Source organism: Falco rusticolus, chromosome 6, assembly GCF_015220075.1.
Source record: "Falco rusticolus isolate bFalRus1 chromosome 6, bFalRus1.pri, whole genome shotgun sequence".
Lineage (NCBI taxonomy): Eukaryota > Metazoa > Chordata > Aves > Falconiformes > Falconidae > Falco > Falco rusticolus.
The window spans coordinates 13,870,131-13,889,022 of NC_051192.1; the positions used below are offsets into that span (position 1 = coordinate 13,870,131).

At 39.8% G+C, this 18,892-nt stretch overlaps 1 protein-coding gene across 2 annotated transcripts in view; it reads left to right on the forward strand.

Annotated features, from left to right (window-relative positions):
* CLIC5 (chloride intracellular channel 5) overlaps positions 1-18,892 on the forward strand; it is a 95,696-nt gene that overhangs the window by 47,532 nt on the left and 29,272 nt on the right. For both annotated transcript variants that reach the window (XM_037392436.1, XM_037392437.1), the window contains exons 2-4: positions 14,762-14,871; positions 15,210-15,335; positions 16,673-16,779. In XM_037392436.1, the coding sequence (XP_037248333.1) occupies positions 14,762-14,871; positions 15,210-15,335; positions 16,673-16,779 (343 nt within the window). The remainder of the gene's footprint in view (positions 1-14,761; positions 14,872-15,209; positions 15,336-16,672; positions 16,780-18,892) is intronic.

Here is an 18,892-nt window from a genome sequence, read left to right on the forward strand (position 1 = left end):
TTCTGTGCCCAGTCCTTTTAAACGCTCAGAGCATGCCAAGGGGATCCAGTACTCCAAAACCCTTTGTTGTGAAGGCTTTTTTCAGACTTCCAGTATCACTTGAATAATTTTAGTTTACTTTTCTTCTCTGTTGACTCACCCATGCAATCTGATAAGGAATGGTATTTTTGCCTTGTTTTACTGCATTTTACTTTATATGGAAATATTTACTTCCGTATATTGAGGTGCTCTAACTTTGAATTTTTGGTTTTGTTTTCTTTTTTAAAGCAAATATATCTGAGTCCCACAGTTAAGCTCTATTTTCCTACACCCCATAAGTCTTATTTCTCACTATTTGGTCTGTAATAAAGGCAAATGAACATGCATGCAGCAAGACTTGTTTCAGATTGGGAAGTATCTACCTGCCCATCCTGGTATGCTGAAACCAGCAGCCCTACAATATGTGTCTATGGGATCACTTCATCTTCTTACTGGGCTGAGAATAATCTCTGCCTGATGGTTTGATATTTATTTCGAAAGAGATGATTCTACAAGAAAAATAATAATTTTTAAAAGTGCTGACTGTAGACAGCTGCTCAGGTCCAACCTTGAAGAGCCTGGAAAGGATGGGACCCAGAGGGGAACTTAGAGGAAGTGCAGTCCCACTCCCCTGACAAAGAGACAAACCTTGAAACATCAATTTTCTTTTCCAGGAGAAGGAAATGCCTCTTTCCCCTGACCTTGGCCACTGCTCCTAGCTATGTCTGCACATGTGGCAGCACCTTGCTGCAGCTCCCATGAGCAAGAAGGGCTTTTCATAATTAGCCCCTAGTCATCTCTTCCACTCCGAGCACCAAGGATTATTACTGTCAATTTATTTAAAAATTATTTAAATAGCTTATTAGTTTAAATTTGTGTGTTTAAATATTTATTTAACATTTATTTAAAGTCATATCCAGGATCTGTGAGAGTGCAGTTAGTAACCATGGTGTGGCATGCTGTCTGAAAGAGGGGTTTTGTACTGACTGATGTTTAAGCTCTTCATTGGAAGTGTGAATTCATAGGATTTTTCTGTATTTGTTGTTTTTCAAGGACAACCTGTACGCTTGATGTTTCATGACAACAGAAAAAAATCTCCATGTCAGAGCAAATTATAAGTAAACATGAAAAAATGGCTAATTCTTCAGAGCTTGTTCAGGTGCTTGTGTGAATTGGGCCTGGCTGTACACAAACGTATATAAAACTTTCAGAAATTCTCTTGCCCAATGCTAGTTTCTCAATTACCTCATTAACCTGGATGTTCCAATAAGCTTTTCTTGGCGGCTGCTTGGTGTGTGGGGTTGGAATGGCGTTCTGCAGTTGGCCAGGCTAACAGCTCACTGACAGCCTGCAAATGGAAACCACTACCTTCTCTGAGCCGGAGCGCAGGGTAAACCAAAATGCTGCCAGAGAAACTTGTTAAATGGAGCAGGGTGAGGTTCAGCCCTGCTTTAGATACAATGGTTAGGCCAGGTTACCTGTCTTAAGAGTAGAGCATCAGATGGTGGTAAGGTGTGTATTGTAATTAATTAACCATGCTGGGAAACAGATTAACCATGCCTCTTAACAGATTGCATGACAAACTGTAAATATAAAATAGATCTGTAAATGTAAAATGTGAAATAGTTTTTATAAAATATGAATCTGTAAATATAAAATGTAAAACTATAAATATAAAATATATAGAAGTGGCGTAGAAGACTAGAAAGGTTGTAGATTGACAGCATGAAATCTCTGTAAGCCATCTAGAATAAAGTCTAGGTCTGAAGCACGCGCATGGCATAGGAAGTGCTGTGTGCTCCTACCACAGCACAAAACCCAGCTTTATCAGCCCAAACCTGTGTGTACAGATGAAAACTGTAGTGACAAATTTTAGTGACCGTTAAGTGAACATTTTCCTGTAGAACAGACAGTAGGACCAAGAAGATTCAGGTAATATTTTGCGTTTATTTGGTTAAGCCTGAGAGGGGAAAAACTGTGAGAAAGAACTTGTTTGTGAGAGTGCCAAACAGTGATTAGGTCTCCAGGATCATGAAGCTGGATGAAAAAGCACAATAAAGATTTGACTTACAGAGTTTGATTGGAGAGTGTTGTCAGAGAAGGAGAAGGTGGCACCTTCTCATGAACTTAATGATAAATGGATGAAAGGACTTACCAGGCATGGTTCCCATGCCATGGTCCATTTGCACCATATCAAATGGGATTTGTTTAATTTGAGTAAGGCAGCTTGGTGACAATGTCACAGAAATAGAGTGGATGGTCAGGGGAAGGGATGGGAGGGATGGGAGGTGGGGGCAGATACCAGTGTTTCTGTCACCAACTTGGTTGGTGAAGCCAGTGAACAAAGTATGTGTTTGAAAGGCAGGGGAAATAAAATGAGAGAAAAATCAGATTGATTTTTTTTTTTTTTTTTTTTTTTTGTGGAGGGAAGAGAGAGAGCAAGAGAGGTTTGGGGAGGTTACTACTGCTTCTGGGACAGGTGTGATAGGAAAGAACAGGCTGGTGAAGAGTTTTGCTGTATGACTGTGCTGGGGGAACTGCTGGTCTTCTTGGAGAGTGTTCCACTTGGAGCATGAGGGTCCTCAGTGAGAGAGGGACTCAGGAGTGATGAGAATAGAACAAAAAAAAATATATTTGGAATAGACAGCATGGTCAAGTATCCCAGAAGCAAGAGGACAGTAAGAGTTGCTAGGGAAATTGTAATGGCATATTTAAGATTTTGTATAAAGGGAAGAAAACTAAAAAATATGTTAATAAATAGCATTTAAAGTTAAGTTTTCTTTATGCTGGATATCAGGATAAAATGAAACTAGAAGAAATTCAGTCTGAGCATCAAGTCAAAATGTGTTTTAAGAAAATTGCCAAAGCTGTTTTGTGTGGGAAGTTTGTAAAGCAGCATGACTGCAGCATTTCAAACTGACCTGAACTGTATAGACACAGAGATTTAAGAAATCATCCTGCACTGAGGCAGTGAGTAGACAAGAAACGTGATCCAAACTCTACTCACTGATCAAATTAATTTTTTCCATTTACAACATTTGTCACACATTAGTTTCAGAAGTCAGTACTGTAAAATACTTGCAAATTACACTTCTACTGCTATACACACTTATGCAAAATTTCTCAGTAGCTTTTGGATAGCATCACTGGGTTTTTTCTTGAGCATTTGATATTGAAAACACAAATTGTTCGGCTTTTAGATGAGTCACAAGGAATGTTTGCTTGCTGTTTGTGTGTATGTCTTAGACTCCTGTTTTCATTGCAGGTGTTTACATATACAAACTCAGAACTTGCGCTGTTTCTTGTTTAATGAAATATTCAGAGAAAGTCACATTCCCCTCCTTTGTAGATGGCTATCGGAAAAAACTACTTTGTAGTGTAACACCCCTTTAATGGCTAAATTTGACTATATGTCTGTGTAAATGATCAGATGAACAAAACAGCAGTTGTGGCAGGTAAGAAAATAATAAAGGTGATACAATATCCACTAAACTCTGTAATGATTTCTCTGTGAGTACCTGGGAACCAGAAAAACAGTTTATATTACATTTGTATTCTCATGGCAGTAAGGCTTGGTCCATATGCTGGTGATATTGTAACAAATAATTATTTTATTCAAGGTACTGTGGGTTGCATTGGGAAGTCAGACTGAGATGCAAACATCAAACCAAAGTCTAGTTTGAGCCTGCAATGTGCTGCTCCTTTGCAATGTGACTTGACATGCTTTCAGTTGAAGGTCATAAACTTTCAACGCATCTCGGGACGAAGCTTCTCTCAAACCCTGTGCAGCACTGCCAACTGCGGAGATGCAAAAGGAGACAGAAAGACCAAGTCCTGGCCAGTGCAGGATAGCTCCTGAGAGTTACTGATTGCTCTTTCATCCTGCTTAAAGTCAATGATGAAGAGTAGTTTTATGATGTTAAATAAGATACCAAATGAGACCATCAAGGGTAGATTATGGCCCACACTGGGGTCAGCTGATGCCCTTATCAGTAACACCCCACCATTCAGACCTTTATTTCTAGTGCCTGCAAGTTACTCTTTCTTCTAATAGTGCAATGAAAGTCATGGAATTTCAATAAATAATTCAGCCCTGGATCTGATTTCAGGTTCAGCATTAACTTTCAGCACCTGGCTGCTGTTAGTTCAATACGTTGCTTAGAGGCATGGAAATTTGGCTGCAATTCATCAACATTTGCAGAATATACTATATGACCAGATTACTGTCCCTGGCTCAGAGATTGTTAACAGACGTTCAGATTCCAGATGTGCACAGATTTAATTCTTACAAGAAAAACTGTATGCAGGATTCTGGTACTGTAATGGGAACTGGAGATCTGCATAGAGCTTTCTTTGGAGAAACGACTCCTTATTTGCACCTGATCTCTGCTAGAAGCAGGAATAATTCTACCATAATTTGCATTGCTACCTCTTGACAATGATTTATCTCTCATTTTATTTTCTGCAGTTTTCCTGGAGGAATGATATTTTACATCTCTAATGAGCTCTCAGGATATAGAATCATCAATATTTGAAACAATTATAAATGGAAATGGTGCTTTGTGATTAGCTAAACCAGATTCTTTCCCAGGTTCTTTCTCCAGAGCCCATAAACCCACTTGTGGTTTTTATCACTTATTAGAAAGAAACTAGTGAATCCAAGGCATGACTCTGCTCTCACTGAAGTCAGTGGATTATTCATCAATAGTGGGAATATTTTATAGGAATATTGACTGTTACAGAATTAGATCAAGTGTATTAGACTATAATCCATTAATAGCTGTGGCACCAAAAGGCCAAAACGAGAGTATGACCCTATAGGCATAAGCTTCCAAAATGTAGGAGCTGCATTCTGCATATACAGGGCATGAACAGCCATCTGGTATGAATATGTTGCATGACAAGTTTATTTGTCTTAAAAAAGGATTTATGGCTTTCTTGTTCAAAGTCCTCACCTCTTCCTATGAGATACAGTGTTGTAGCCAAGATAACCAAGTAGCAGTTGATTGAGCATCTTTACCAACTGAGTACCACTGAGGCCTGACTCCCCAAATTCTGTGACTGAGGTTCCTTCTAGCACTTTAAACCCACATACAGAATGCAACCGGTAGATTAAAAAAAAAAAAAGAAAGAAGTTACATATATAAGGGATGGGGCAAGTTAGCTACCTTTAGCAAAATCCTACAAATTGGATGTTTGTGGTTGAATTCCATGGAACTTCACCCTGCACTGCAAATATACTCCGCTAGAGGGGATTTTACTACCACTCTATGTCTCACATATGTCTATCCCGAAAAACCTTTCAAAACATACCTTCTAGTTCCACCGCAAGATATTGACTACAGGCTGAGTGAAATCTGTGTTTGTATTATGCAAAAGGTCAGGAAAAAACATTGTAATTGTCCCTTCTGGCCATTAAACCTATGAGTGAAATTTGGGTTGCGTCAAAATCACAGGCAAAATTCCCATTGACTTCACTGGGGCCAGACTTCATCCTGTGCAGGTCAGAGGAACGCGAAAGTCTGTGCCACCAAGCATCTAACACTAACAGCAAGAACAAATTTAATGTCAGAGTCACTAATATATACTGTTAGAAAGGATTTTAAAAACATCCTATGCACCCTCTCTGCTCTGCAGCAGGATGGAATAAATCAAGACAGTTTTACCAACTTTTTTCCTTTTGATTTTTTTCAAAACCTCTGCTAATGCAGCTTACACAACCTCCTTAGATAGCCTGCTTTGTGTTTCATTAGTCCTATAATTACACTGGATTTTTTCCCCCAAAAAAGCTTTATTGTTGCAGATTAAGCAAAATACTTAATCCTATCCTCTGTGGGCATGAGCAACAATGGAACATCATCCTCTTTGTAAAACAGTCTTAGATATGTTTGAGGACTGTCATGCAGTGGTAGAACATCATCTGTACATCACATTATCTTGTTACTGTTGCTTGTAGATGCATATGCTGATGTTTCATATTGTTTGTGATTGATGTAAAAACTCCTTTGCTTCATCCTCACAGCCTCACCAGCTATTCCTCATCTTGCATTGGTACATCAGATTTTGTTCTTCTTACATTTTATACCTTGAGTTTTAATTTCCTAAATTCCATTTAAGTTTTTTTGGACACTGTTTTCCAACTTCTCAGCATTATTTTGGAGTCTACTCCTCTCCTGAGAAATACTAATAACCTCTCTGTGTTTGTTGCTGTCAGGAAATTTTGTAAGGTTCTGTCTATTCCTTCCTCCATTTTGCTAATGGAAACATTAAATATGACTCGCCTCGTTGTAGACCTTTACGGTACCTCTATTTGTTGTGTGTTTCTAGACTAACAGAAAACTTTATTATTACTACTCCATAAGTATTTTTTCAACCACTCATACGAGTACTTTGCAGAGATTTCATACAGGTCCTATTTCCCTACTTTGTTTATGAAAACACAGTCTGGAACTTGTGCTGGAAACCTTACGGAAGCCAGCTTCTAGATACCTGCTGCTTCCTTCCTACCCGCTGTGCTGGGTACTCCGTCAGAGAACAAAATTTGCTTGGTTTAATGTCATTTGTTCCTGATAAGTCCCTATTCTCTTATCAACTTTACATTTCCACTCGCACTTGTGAGCTTACCGTTTAATCATTTGTTCCAGTATCTTTCTATATGTTAAGCTTATATACCTGTCATTTCTTGAGTTCTTTTCTTGCTCCTGTGGCATCTCACTCACAGTGAATTATTGATAGGTCCCCAAAAAAGCAAAGATTTTAAAAGCTGTTCTCTGTGATTACATCCAGTGGCTAATGTGGGTACAGAGGATCCTGTGCCGTGATACTGGTGAGTGACAGGAAAATAATTACTTTATTAGGTTGGAAAAGGCTCAGGAAGAAGTGTAAAAGTTGATTGCTATTTGGCCATCAAGCCAAGAAAGACACATGTATGTTTCCAATCCACTGTGTCCAGAAGCACGTGAACTTTTTGCATAATCTGCTAACGAGAGCTGGGATGAGAATGGCAATTTTGGGCTTCGAAGAATTTCATGATTTTGGTCTGAATTGTTCTAAGTCTAAACAACACATTTTGAAACATTCACAGTGTTATTGAACAGAAGCTGTGGGTTTTCTGCAAGGAGGGAAACTGAGATAAGTCAGTGACATTGAAAGGAAATTCTGGCTGGTGGGTGGGCTGCCAGGCAGCCAGGAACCCTGAGAGTCCTGTGCAAGCTGCACATTAGGACCCTGTGCTCTTACAGCTTTGCATGGTCCCAGTACCCTGCCCATCCTCAGCTGGACTGCAGGGGTAGCCAAAGACCAGGACTCCGGGCATATTTCCGAGGTGGTACAGCCAAAGCACTGCGCATCTTCACCAGGTATTTGTCAAATTCCAAGTGTGCTCCTCAAAAGAATATTCTTCCAATGGAGATTTGTTTTTCAACATTTAATTTTTTGTCTAGTTGCTCAGGAAGATCACAGTCAGTGATACTCCCAAAGCAAATCTAGAAAATTCTTACTAAGAGTTTTAAAAACAGCTTATTCCTTCTGGGTGGCTTATGGCCTGATTTTCCAAGTGTAGAGAGTTGATACTTATGAGAAGTCAGCTGCCTTCAAATTGTCTCATAGGATCTAAAAGTGCTAGCCACTTTGAAAATGTCAGGCAGCATTTACCACCCATCCTTTAGCTGGTATTTTGCTGACATTAAAAGAACATAAGGACGTGCTATATGTGGTTTGTCTCTACAATACTGCTGATATTACTTAATGATTCTTCCTCTTCTGGGGGCTTTTCCTTTGTACATGACCATGTGAAAGTCAGATGTGGTATGCAGAAATTCCTCACAGCAGAGAATGCTGGATCATGGTCTCCTAGAAAAAAAATACATTGGTTCCAGCCTTATTGCATGTATCTATATCTATATATATGTATACTCCTGCGTACCCACACCCCCACACCCCCCCGTGTTTGTATTTCTGTGTATGTTTTGGTGTGGGAAGTTTCATTATAGTAGATAATCAAAGGAAGTAGGAACTATCAATTTCTTATTAAGTTGGACACATGCAATTAAGTAGGGGATCTACAAATATAAATGAGAACAAAATAATTTCTTAGTCTAGGGTGTCAGACCAGTCTGTGCTTTCCTGCTCTGTTGATATTGGTCAAGTCATGTGCCTTTAGTTCTTTAAAGAAAGCAGAAAAGGTGATGGAATAGCATGAGTCATTTTCATGTGATAAGACTATTTACCTGCATCGAGTCTGTAGTTTTCTCAGTCCAAACTGCACGTGACTGACTGGAGTTCTCAGGCATCGCAAAATTTATTTCAAAGCAAAACATATTTCATGCAGAACATGCAGTGGCTAGTGGCTCCGACAAAGCTCTTGGGGAAAACTGAGACCTATTTGTACAGGTTGATCACTGTGCATGCTGCTATGCTGCTATCAGGACCTCAGCTGATGTGGCAGATGAATCTGCTTTGCCCTAGGTGCATGGACCAGCTTGAGTCAATTGGTCTTTAACTGTGATTATCCTAAGCCATCATGAAAGGATCCCCAGGCAGCAGCTGACCTGTATGACTGATCCCTTCCCGCCCATGGTGCCATTCATGTGAATATAAAAAGCTGGAAAATAATGATTTACCAAACCTAAAGAAAATACTTGTCATGTATTAACTACTGATACCTGTGGGGTCTCCAACTTGCAATTCCATCTCCTGAAAATTCAGAATGTCTCAAGAGTACAAATGCATCTTCTCCAGAACTGCAGAGACCTCAGAAGTGCAACAACAGCTCTCTGGAGATCCTCAGTTTCACTGACGTGCTGCTCAGCCAGTTTGAACAGAATGTAACAAGCCAGCTCTCTTCAAATTGGCTGGCAGTGCAGACCTGAGTTAAGCTTATGTACATCTATAATATACGACTGTATGTATGCCAAACTTGGACAACATTTTGGCTGGCTTTTGGGGAGCTGGCTAAAGAATTTCACCACTTCCTTTTTGTTTTGTTACTACCCTGACAGTCTTTCTAGCAAATGCTCTATTTTTATTTGACATATATGCACATGCTCCATTTCCATGTGTGTGTGCTTAGGAATATATTTCTGCTCTATCCTGCCCTCCCTTGGAAGGCTGCTTCTCAGAATTTCTCCTAGCAAAATGAAATCTCGGAAGAAGTCCAATGAAGTTAAAATGCTGCACAGCAAATTTATTACTGTTGTTATAGGCCTCCATTCAGGAAAGTACTTAAGTATGTGCTTAAGTCCCATTGAAATCATCAGGACTTAAGAACATGCTTAAAGTTAAGCATATACTTCCTCTGAATTGGGATGTATTTCAGCACATGCTTAAACGCTTTCCTGAACCAGAGCCACAGTCAACAAGAGTGTCCTGTGATACACAGGACTTGTGCTACAAGATTTACTTCTTACTTGAGACCTACCAGTGCTGCTCTATGAATATACACTTCTTAGCTTGTCTCTCCGTTGGTGGCACTCCAAACAGCTTACTGGCTTTTACATTTGGATGAGAAGTTGTGAAAGAAAAGAGACAAGAAACTGGAAAGAAAAAAAAAGATCCTTACTAAAGGAATACCTTGGCATGTCTGATCTCATGTTGCAGCCAATGATTTTTCCCTACAATGGAGATTTGTGCTATTGTGTGTGTGGTATAATTACAGATATATTTTTTTTTTAAATGGCACAATAAATAGGATATTTCCTGGCCTGCTCTGTGTTTCAAATAGGATTTTCACTTCTCCTTTGGGTTCTGAGCATGAGGAGGGTAAGTGTCAAAAGGCAGGCACTTTCCCAGTTTTAAAACAGAGGGTGTAACCATGTGTAATGTGAGTCTAGATTTTGATTGTAGGGATGATGAAATCAAATCCCTCCTTAATCCTTAATGGGAAACACTGAGGTGAATTAGCCTGCCTGCTTTTGCTAACTTGTTAAAATCGTTTGGAAAAAGAAATGTGTTTTAGTGTCATCAGAAATATCTCCCTACTTTACCCCAGAGTCTAAGAGAGCACCGAACCATTGTGCAGGGTGGCCTCAATGCAATGAAAAATGAAAGGAGAAGGAGAATAGATAACCCTAAATATATTATTTTCCTGGAAAAAAACACATTGCTTTCTGATACACAACTCCTTCCAGTGCTGCCATTTGTAAGCTAGATTCTTAGTCGTTATTAGGGATGGTATATTGCTTTAAAGCTGCTATGTTTTGGGAATAACTGGAAATGAAACTTGCTCTCCTCCCACCTTAGGGTTAGTTAAAATAATATACAGTTGTCTGTATGCATTGCAGTCACTGTGCATGTACCAGGTGGAGTATTTTTGGAAGAAGTTAGGAAATTTATTCCAGTTATTTTGTTTATGGCAAAGTATTACCTTGAACTTGAGGAGATCTCCCTGTTCACGTCGTTCAGCTATGCTGTGCAGTGATTGGAGTCTCTCGATAGTTCCGCTACTTCACAAAAATACTTCGCACAAGCTCATAAAATCACCAAGACTTTTTTTTTTTTTTTTTCTCTCCCCCACTCCTGAAACCTACTTAATTTTGTTCCTCAGTAATGTGTCGGTACATCCCCCACTTGTGCACACAAATATCTTTAAGGTTTAATTATTTCATTAAAAATAGTTGAAGTATTTAAGGGGTAGCAACTTATAAATAATAAAGGAAAACATCTTGTTCATTCTTGCCATTACTCAGTTAGAGACAAGCAGCTGGTATGATGTTAGGGTTTTCCTGATGTGATTATACTGAGTTCCAGGGCAAGACCTTGCATTAGTTGGTGTGAAGCACCCTAACAGCTGGAGATTAAGTAGAAAAGCCTATTTTTTTAGTAGGTAAACTAATAAAAGTAAGCTTGTGTGAAGCAAAGGGGGCAGAAAGTGATGTTTCCAAGCTAGAGCGAAATAATTCTCTAGAAACTCTGCCTCTACAAACTCCAGGCTTTTTTATTGCTAGGGTCCACATATATCCCACCTAAATTCAGACACTCATCAGGTTTAGTCAAAGTGAAAGATTCATCTTTTGGATGCCCACACAGGTGACCTCCCCTTAGGCATCTCACTTAAATTTCAGTGGGATGAGCATTGGCTGAAGAGCCTTACTCAGCAAATCCTCTAATCTGTTTTACTGTTCCACAGTCACTCTGGGAATTTGCCTTGAAAAGCAAATTCACCTGGAAGGTGACGTCGTTCTCCATAGGGAGAAGGAGGTTCTGAAGCCCTTCCCTTTCACAGCTTTGGGACTTACGCAGCACTTGAAAAACTCTATTTCCTTGATCCTAGTGCCCACAAAGCCACTTTCCCTAGCTGAAACCATTAAATCAGAAATATCTGGTGTTGCTGGCAGGGAGAGTGCATGTATCATCAACTTGCTCCTTTTATAAATGGTTGATCACTTTTGCTGTGCTTCAGGGAACCTACGTGAGAAAGCTTTTGTGCTGATTTGTGAATAACAACAGGGATAAATGGTGTTTCTCTAGCTTGTCAAGTATTCTTTTCTTTCCATCCACGGTTTGAGTTCTTGATCTTGGTGAAGGTATTATTTAATTCCTGCATTTCTGAGCCCTTAACCTTGGACAGATACATAATAAACTTGTATTTAGGCACTACTGGGGTGCTTTAAGCAAGTTGTTTTTCTTTAAAGCTAAGAGTGACTAAATCTGGGAAGTCTGTGTTCTTCCTCCTGGGAGTTAATAGACTTCACAAGGGATCTTGAGACACTTTGATAAGCCTTTGAAGTTATTACCTACTAAAGTTTTGCTCTTGCAGAGTGCTGAACGTTGAATTACTAACTGCTTTTAGAAGCAATGAGAATGGATTCACAAAACTGATAGAGCCTTGCCTGTAATTTCTGCAGAAAAAAAGAACTGAATTTAATGGATAAATTGTGTTGCTGGGGAGATTTTGGTTCTGTTCCCTCCTCTGTCACCAGTTTGCCTTGTGATTTGTGGTAGCATTTTCAGTTATGCCAGTCACATGAGATCAAAACCCATGAGTCAGACTCCACCCAAATCATGAGCCTGGCTTCCACATCCAGGAGCTCTGAACAGAGATCATACGGTACTTTTTCTTTAGTTTATCTTTTGTTTCTGGAATTTCCTCTGTCTATTCCCAGTATGTCTCTAGCAATTAATGTTTCCCACTCTTTTGGAAGTGTTGGGAAGATATTTTGACCATTTGGGGCTGTTGGAGGCCTCGTTTGACTACACAATTTTTATTTTTGATCTCCAAGTGAACCTTATTTCTCCGAGACTTCACGTCTTCTGTCCCCAGTGACTTCTGCATCCCTTAGCTTCACATGACCCATCCCTTCTTTTTCTTCCTTGCCATTCAGCTGCTCTGTCCCTACTTTAGTCCTCCCTGTTATTGAGAAGGTCTTTCACCATTGCCTTGGAGAACATGTGAAAAGATGCAGATCTGTGTAGCCCTTGAGCTTTCTATGAAAATATATAATTAGAGGCAGCAGGGCAATGGTCTCCATGAGTCTTTTTCCTGAAAAAGATGAAGTTGTTACTTGCAGCACAAGAAGCGGGTGATGATGACATGCAGGAGATTGCCTCCATGCAGGATGGAGACCTGTGGGAAGGCTGCAGCTTTGCGTGTTTTTGTGAGACAGGATGCTTCCCTCCCAAAGTATTTGCAGGACTTGGCAAAGCAGGGTTTTACACTCACTTTGTAGGGAGTCAGGTGAAGAATGAATCAGAATCAGTGAATTTATGAGCCAAAGTAAATCCAGAGAAGGTAAGATGAGAGTCAACCCTTCTGTTTACAGTCTTTTGCCCTCTAATTCAGTCATCAATCTGTTTTTCTTCAAATTTTAGGTTTGTAATATATTGTTCATAGACTGCGTTAGCCAACTCCATTATGAAGGGTGTGATTATGATTGAGATGGTGAAAAAGCCAAGGGTAAATCTGGCATCGTATCGCTGTTTTCTCCTATAGCATTTGCCTCTTTTCATGAAGGGTAAGAAGTTAAAAGTTCTTGGCAATGGTTTAACAACCCAAAGCCAAATCAACAAATGTGACTTTACAGTAATTATTGTATGCAATACAGTGGTGCCTGGTATTCCCATGGTAACATTGTCTTTATTTTGCCATCAAATTTGCAGAACAGAGCTAACTAGTTAATTAATAAAATTTTGCAGAACTAGGCTACTCACACCTCAGGCAGATGAGGAAATGCATCTTCTTTTGCTCATCCTCATGTCATGCCACGCTTTTATTCACATTGTTTGCTGGTTCTTTATATGCCATGTGCCAGGCATATTGCAGATCCTTAATTTCAGGTAAAAGTGCAGCCAAACTGTACTCCCATATCCAAGCACCTCTAGAGTCTGAGTGTTTGAAACAAAATCTGAACCCAGAGAAAAAAAAATTATATAGCCCTAAACTTTAGAACGAGTTGCCTCCAAGCCTTGAATCTACAATCTTTCCATATTTTGGTGGATGGAAATCTAGCATTTGTTTTTAAATCCAGAATCATCAAAAGCTGTGTTCAAGACATAAGAAAGGTTCCCGACGCTTACCAGAAAATCTTTCAGATAAACATTTCATGCACAAGGCCTGAATTTGTAGCAACTGGACACATCTCAAAATGTTTCTAGTTGTGCTGTGAATGTTTCACAGAACTGCAATAATTAGAAGTGATTCCTTCTTTAAGACAGAGAAATGCTACCTCACAGCTTGAATATTAATAAGATAAAATTTATGAGAGCAAACAGAGTAATATAGTATTTTCTCCAAAGGAAAAGGGCAAATTATTTGCTTAGCTCTTTCATCAGCCGTTCTTGGACACACACTGTGTGCATAAAATACAGTTATGCAACCCATGTGGGTCAACAGCGGAAGGTTGGTTGCTTCACCAGGATTATAAGAATCTTTTAAACACAATGGCACCACAAATTAAAATGGAAATCTATCAAAACCATTATCGTCCTGAAAGCTTTGGCCACAAGCATAATTATTGTAGAAGGATGTTGTCCTTGGACACAGCTTTGGCTCAGTTTAGCTAGTGTTATTTGTATCCCTGCATGGCTCAAAGTCAGAATTTGCATGGCTAAGGACCATAAATTTTTAGAGGAAAAAATAAGCTGTTTCCTCAATGCTAACATTAGCAGTTTTTTATTGTTTTGTAGTGGTTTGTAGGCAACTCATTAGGTACTAGAGATAGGAACAGACTGAACATGATGGCTGAAACCTGCCTTGAATCTCGGAAGGATTCAGATGGAGATTTCTGCCTGGATCTGCTTGTTTGTGTCTGAGGCTGTTGCTTTACTGGATGTGAACAAGAAAGAGTGAGTGCCCAGGGTGCTTGGGTTTAAATCTAGATCTGAAAGCCCACATTTTGCACTGAAGCAGATGTCGAGCTGACAACAGCTGCAGTCCACAGACTTAAATAGAGTAAGAAACCTGTCCTGAGTTTTCTAGTCTGTCCACAAAGCAGGCAGTGCCAGAAGGATGAGAGCAGTTGAAAGGATACACAGTCTCCTGGATGTTGCTTGCCATCTGCAAGGGACACATCTCTTTTACACAGAGCTGCCCTCCAGAGAGGCACCGGCTTGCTTTCTCAAGCTGCTGATGAAGGCTGAATCCTGGAGTAACTCCATTCTTGTGTTGATGATAAACTGTATTAAATAACAGGCACTGACAGTTATTTTTAAATGGGTTATTTTTCTTTCAACATCCAATTTTCCATCTTGAGGGAGGTAAGTGACTAACAAGTCTGAAATCTATTTTTCCTCTCTTTCCATCCCTCAGGCTGGTATAGATGGAGAAAGCATTGGAAACTGCCCATTCTCCCAGCGTCTCTTCATGATCCTGTGGCTTAAAGGAGTTGTGTTCAACGTCACCACTGTTGACCTGAAAAGGTAAAAATTGTCAGTTTAATTTAAAAGAGTTATCTGATCCAGTGTTTTCCCTATAGAAAGGCCCCACCAAGTTCAATCAGATTTGTATCTAGCCTAGAGAGTCTGCGGTGCACAACAAAATAGTTGGGATTCAGGTTTGGGGTTGTGTTTTGTTTTTTTTTTTTCACTTGTGGAATGTTTTTATATTAAACAGGGTGCTTGGGGTAGTTTCAAAGTCTTCTAACCGCAAACTACAGGGAAAAAAAGAAGGGCAAACTGATTTTGTAGGAACTATAAATATCTGTGCAACCACCTGAACATAAAGATCAGTGATTTCATGACTTTTTCTCTCTCTGCAGAAAGCCAGCTGACCTACACAATCTGGCTCCTGGGGCCCACCCACCTTTCTTGACTTTTAATGGAGAAGTCAAGACAGATGTTAACAAGATTGAGGAATTCTTGGAAGAGACTCTTGCACCTCCAAAGTAAGAACCTGGGATTTTTTCAGTCAATATTCCATTTCCTAGGAATGAAAGATGTCCTAAGAGGAGTTCCTAAAAAGCACTCCCTCCTACAATCTTTACTTACAGGAGTAATATTTATTTATGAAACTTGCTGGCTTCAGTGAGATGACTTCCATGTGTGAAGGGTACTTGTATGACTAATGACTGCAGAATGTTTTCTCTGTACACATTTCAGGATGCCCTTGTATGCAGAATTAAGGAGACCAATACTAGAAAAATGTTGTAGGGGTCTGGTGTCCACATTTTATGAAGCTAAAAATAACTTGGAATAGGTGCCATGAATTGCCACACAAAATATCTGTGCCAGGAAAAGCATTTTACAGTGAAAACCTGGAGGTTTCTGAGCTGTACGGTGTATTAGAAAGGCTGGAAGGGGGCTGATTACAGAGTATGAGAGGCTCTGGAGGCGGAAAAGTGCTCATTATTCTAGTCAAGAAATGAAAAGAGCCCATGACTGGAAGTTATAATCAAACTAATTCAGATTAGAAATAAGGCACAGATTTTTTTTTTGTATGAATGATTAACCACTGGAACAAGCTACCAAGGAAGGTTTTAGATTTACCAGATATGCCTTAGTTAGTCAAACATTTTGGACTTAATACAAGGATAATGGGGGAAAAAAATCGTTGGCTTGTGATTTGGACCTTACAATCTATGAATCAATGAAAATTGGCTTGATTCCATATGGAGTGTTTTACCTCCAAGTGAATCAGCAGCTATAGGCTAGTCTTGAGGCAAGAGAGCAGATATTTAAATTTTCTATACTCTGGTCCAAGACCACTGAAGTCAGTAGGAGCTGTTAGTTTGTGTTGGTCTTTCAAATTGATATATTCCTTTGCACCAGATGTCTATAAAAAACAATTCAGAGACTGAAAACTTTGTGTTTCTTCACCTGGGTAATACTAACGTGCCTTGCTATTATATCCTGGAGTACATTTTCAGCGCAGGGAATTAGACACAACTGCCATTCATAATAGAGGGAGCTGACTGCCAAACTCCCCTGCACCTTTCTAGAAATTTATGCTTCCTTCTGATTTAAGGCCACAGTATCTTGTATCATGGCAACATAAAGCACCAGTGCAATTACCTTTGTCATGAAGCCATCCCTGTGTAACTATCCAAACGCCCGCCTTGACAGACACAGATATTATTAAGAGGGACTTGCCAGGCTGTTGTCAAGTGTTAATTGCAGTTCCTTGTACAGGGCTTTTTTCTTTCTTCTTGTAAATTATGTTTGTAATCATCACTACCTTTCTGGTAACAAGATGTTACTCTCCACACTGTGTCTCCCTTTTCAGGTACCCCAAACTGGCAGCTAAGCACCGGGAATCAAACACTGCTGGAATTGATATCTTTTCCAAATTTTCTGCATACATCAAAAATACCAAGCAGCAGGATAATGCTGGTGAGTAGGATCATTACCAAAAGTGCCAGGGAGTTTTTGTGCTTTGGAGTGGAGGAATTTTGCCATTCTCCCATTCATTTTTTTGTAAACTGTTCATACGACACCAAGTACTGCTGCTGATCAGCTGGAGATGGTTGGTTCAGTGGACTCAATTCACATGTCCATAGCTGAATTAACTACATCTACACAAATAAATAAAACAGGCCACAGAGTGTTAGGCAGCCCCTTTACCAACTGCCATGACGTGGCTCCTGTCCATACAGCCCAGCTTCATCACCAGAGCAGGATCCCATAGTGATTACTGGAAGTGGCTGGTGGCCTGTGCCACCTCCTCTACCCTGCCCGTGCACTGCTTAGAAGGGTGTGTGTTGACTGGACCCAGAACTGTGCTAGTACTAAAAATCTAGCAGTGAATGGCTGGGTGAGAGCACCTCATGTCATGACCCTTCATAATGTGTTAGATGTGGCCATCAGACTCCTGGCCCACTTATCTCATGATTATGTTGTGCTGTTACAGCTAATTTCCTCATGTAAATGGAGTTTTATCAAGACATTAAATATAATTAAATGAAAGATGAGGCTTTAAGAAATGTAATTGCACTCTGTAAGTTCCAGACTTCCCCTCACCTGTTTGTATGTCCAAAGAAATAACTCCCTTCAACCCTGAAGCTGGATGCCATGCATATTTACACGCATCTTACTCTGTCTTAGTGAAATTGCTTCCCTTCTCCACATTTCTGTCCTTTCTGAGCAGCAAGACTTCAGCTAGTCTAAGCTCCTGTTGCTCCGTAAAAGCTAATGGATTTATATTGCCATATCCCTTGAGATGATCTAATGGAATATTTGCAGTCACTCGCTAATGTACATCTTACCTTATATTACTAGTTTCACAGACAGAGACCTAAGGCATGTTAAACACCATGAGCTCCTATCATATCGTTCAGAGAAGACTAGATATTTTTCATGTTTCAGCTTGGCCACAGAGCTCATCTGTGTGATTATTTCATTGCCTGGGGCTTACCCATGAGATGAAAATGGGTAAATGATGATTTACGTCAGATAACAATCTGCTCCTTAATACTGTTGTGTTGTTAACAGAAGGAAATAATTATAGTGCTTTGCTTCTCAGGGATGCTAAAAAGTTATTTTTTTGTCTAGTGCTAATGGGGTGCTCAGCTAAACTCTGTAGGAAGTTGTAAAAGGAAGGTAACTTAAGAGTTAGACTAAATAGATGTTACAGTGAAAATAAAATATATTGGCCATTTACAAGGAATTTTTATGGTCTGCTCTGCAACGGTAAATCTTAAACTCAGCTGTGCTGCTCCATGCATTCTAAACCAGCTACAGGTATCTGTCCACATGCATAATCCCAACACATCGTTTCTCGGTGACTCTGCAATATGCAAATCCCTGGACTCGTAAGGGCTGGCAGCTCAACCCAGTAATTAATGGCTGTCCTAGAGGTGTCTGTATCTGGCCATAGGCAGAACTGGAATTCCAGGTCAGATGTCCCCTACTGTGATAATAAGGAATCTAACCCTGCAAAATCTTCATGATCAGGTCTCCACATTTTTAATAGCTGCATTGTGATTAATGGGAGCTTTCCCTAGCTCTGCCTAACAAACTTGGTTTACGTACTCTTGAAAATAAGAGAAAAATGCATCCCAATGGCAATTTAGCACAGCAAGGTTATAGAGAAAATTGCTGTTAAGCTGCAGGAGAGCAACAATCTTTGTTCCCTGCAAACGTCTTCACTCTATTTTGTTAGGTGGTTTGTGCCCTTGTGGTATCCAGACACATTGCAATCGCTGAACATACCGATACACAGCTTTCCTCTTTGAAGTAGAGAAAAGTTTTTAGCTTATTTTTTTACAGCTGGAGTGCTGCAGTGCAAGGAGAATAAGGCAGAAATGTGCAGAGTATAAGTAGTACGTACATGTTTTTTCTAGCAACAAAGTACCTGAGGACCTTGGAGTCCTTGGGACTGTCAGCACAGACTTGGGCCATGTGGGAAGCAGACCTCATTTTCAGCAGAATAATTGTCTTTCAGTTTTCAGGGGCCAAGAAAGAATAGCTTTTCCTTTATCCCAGGGACATTTTACCCACTTTCCTA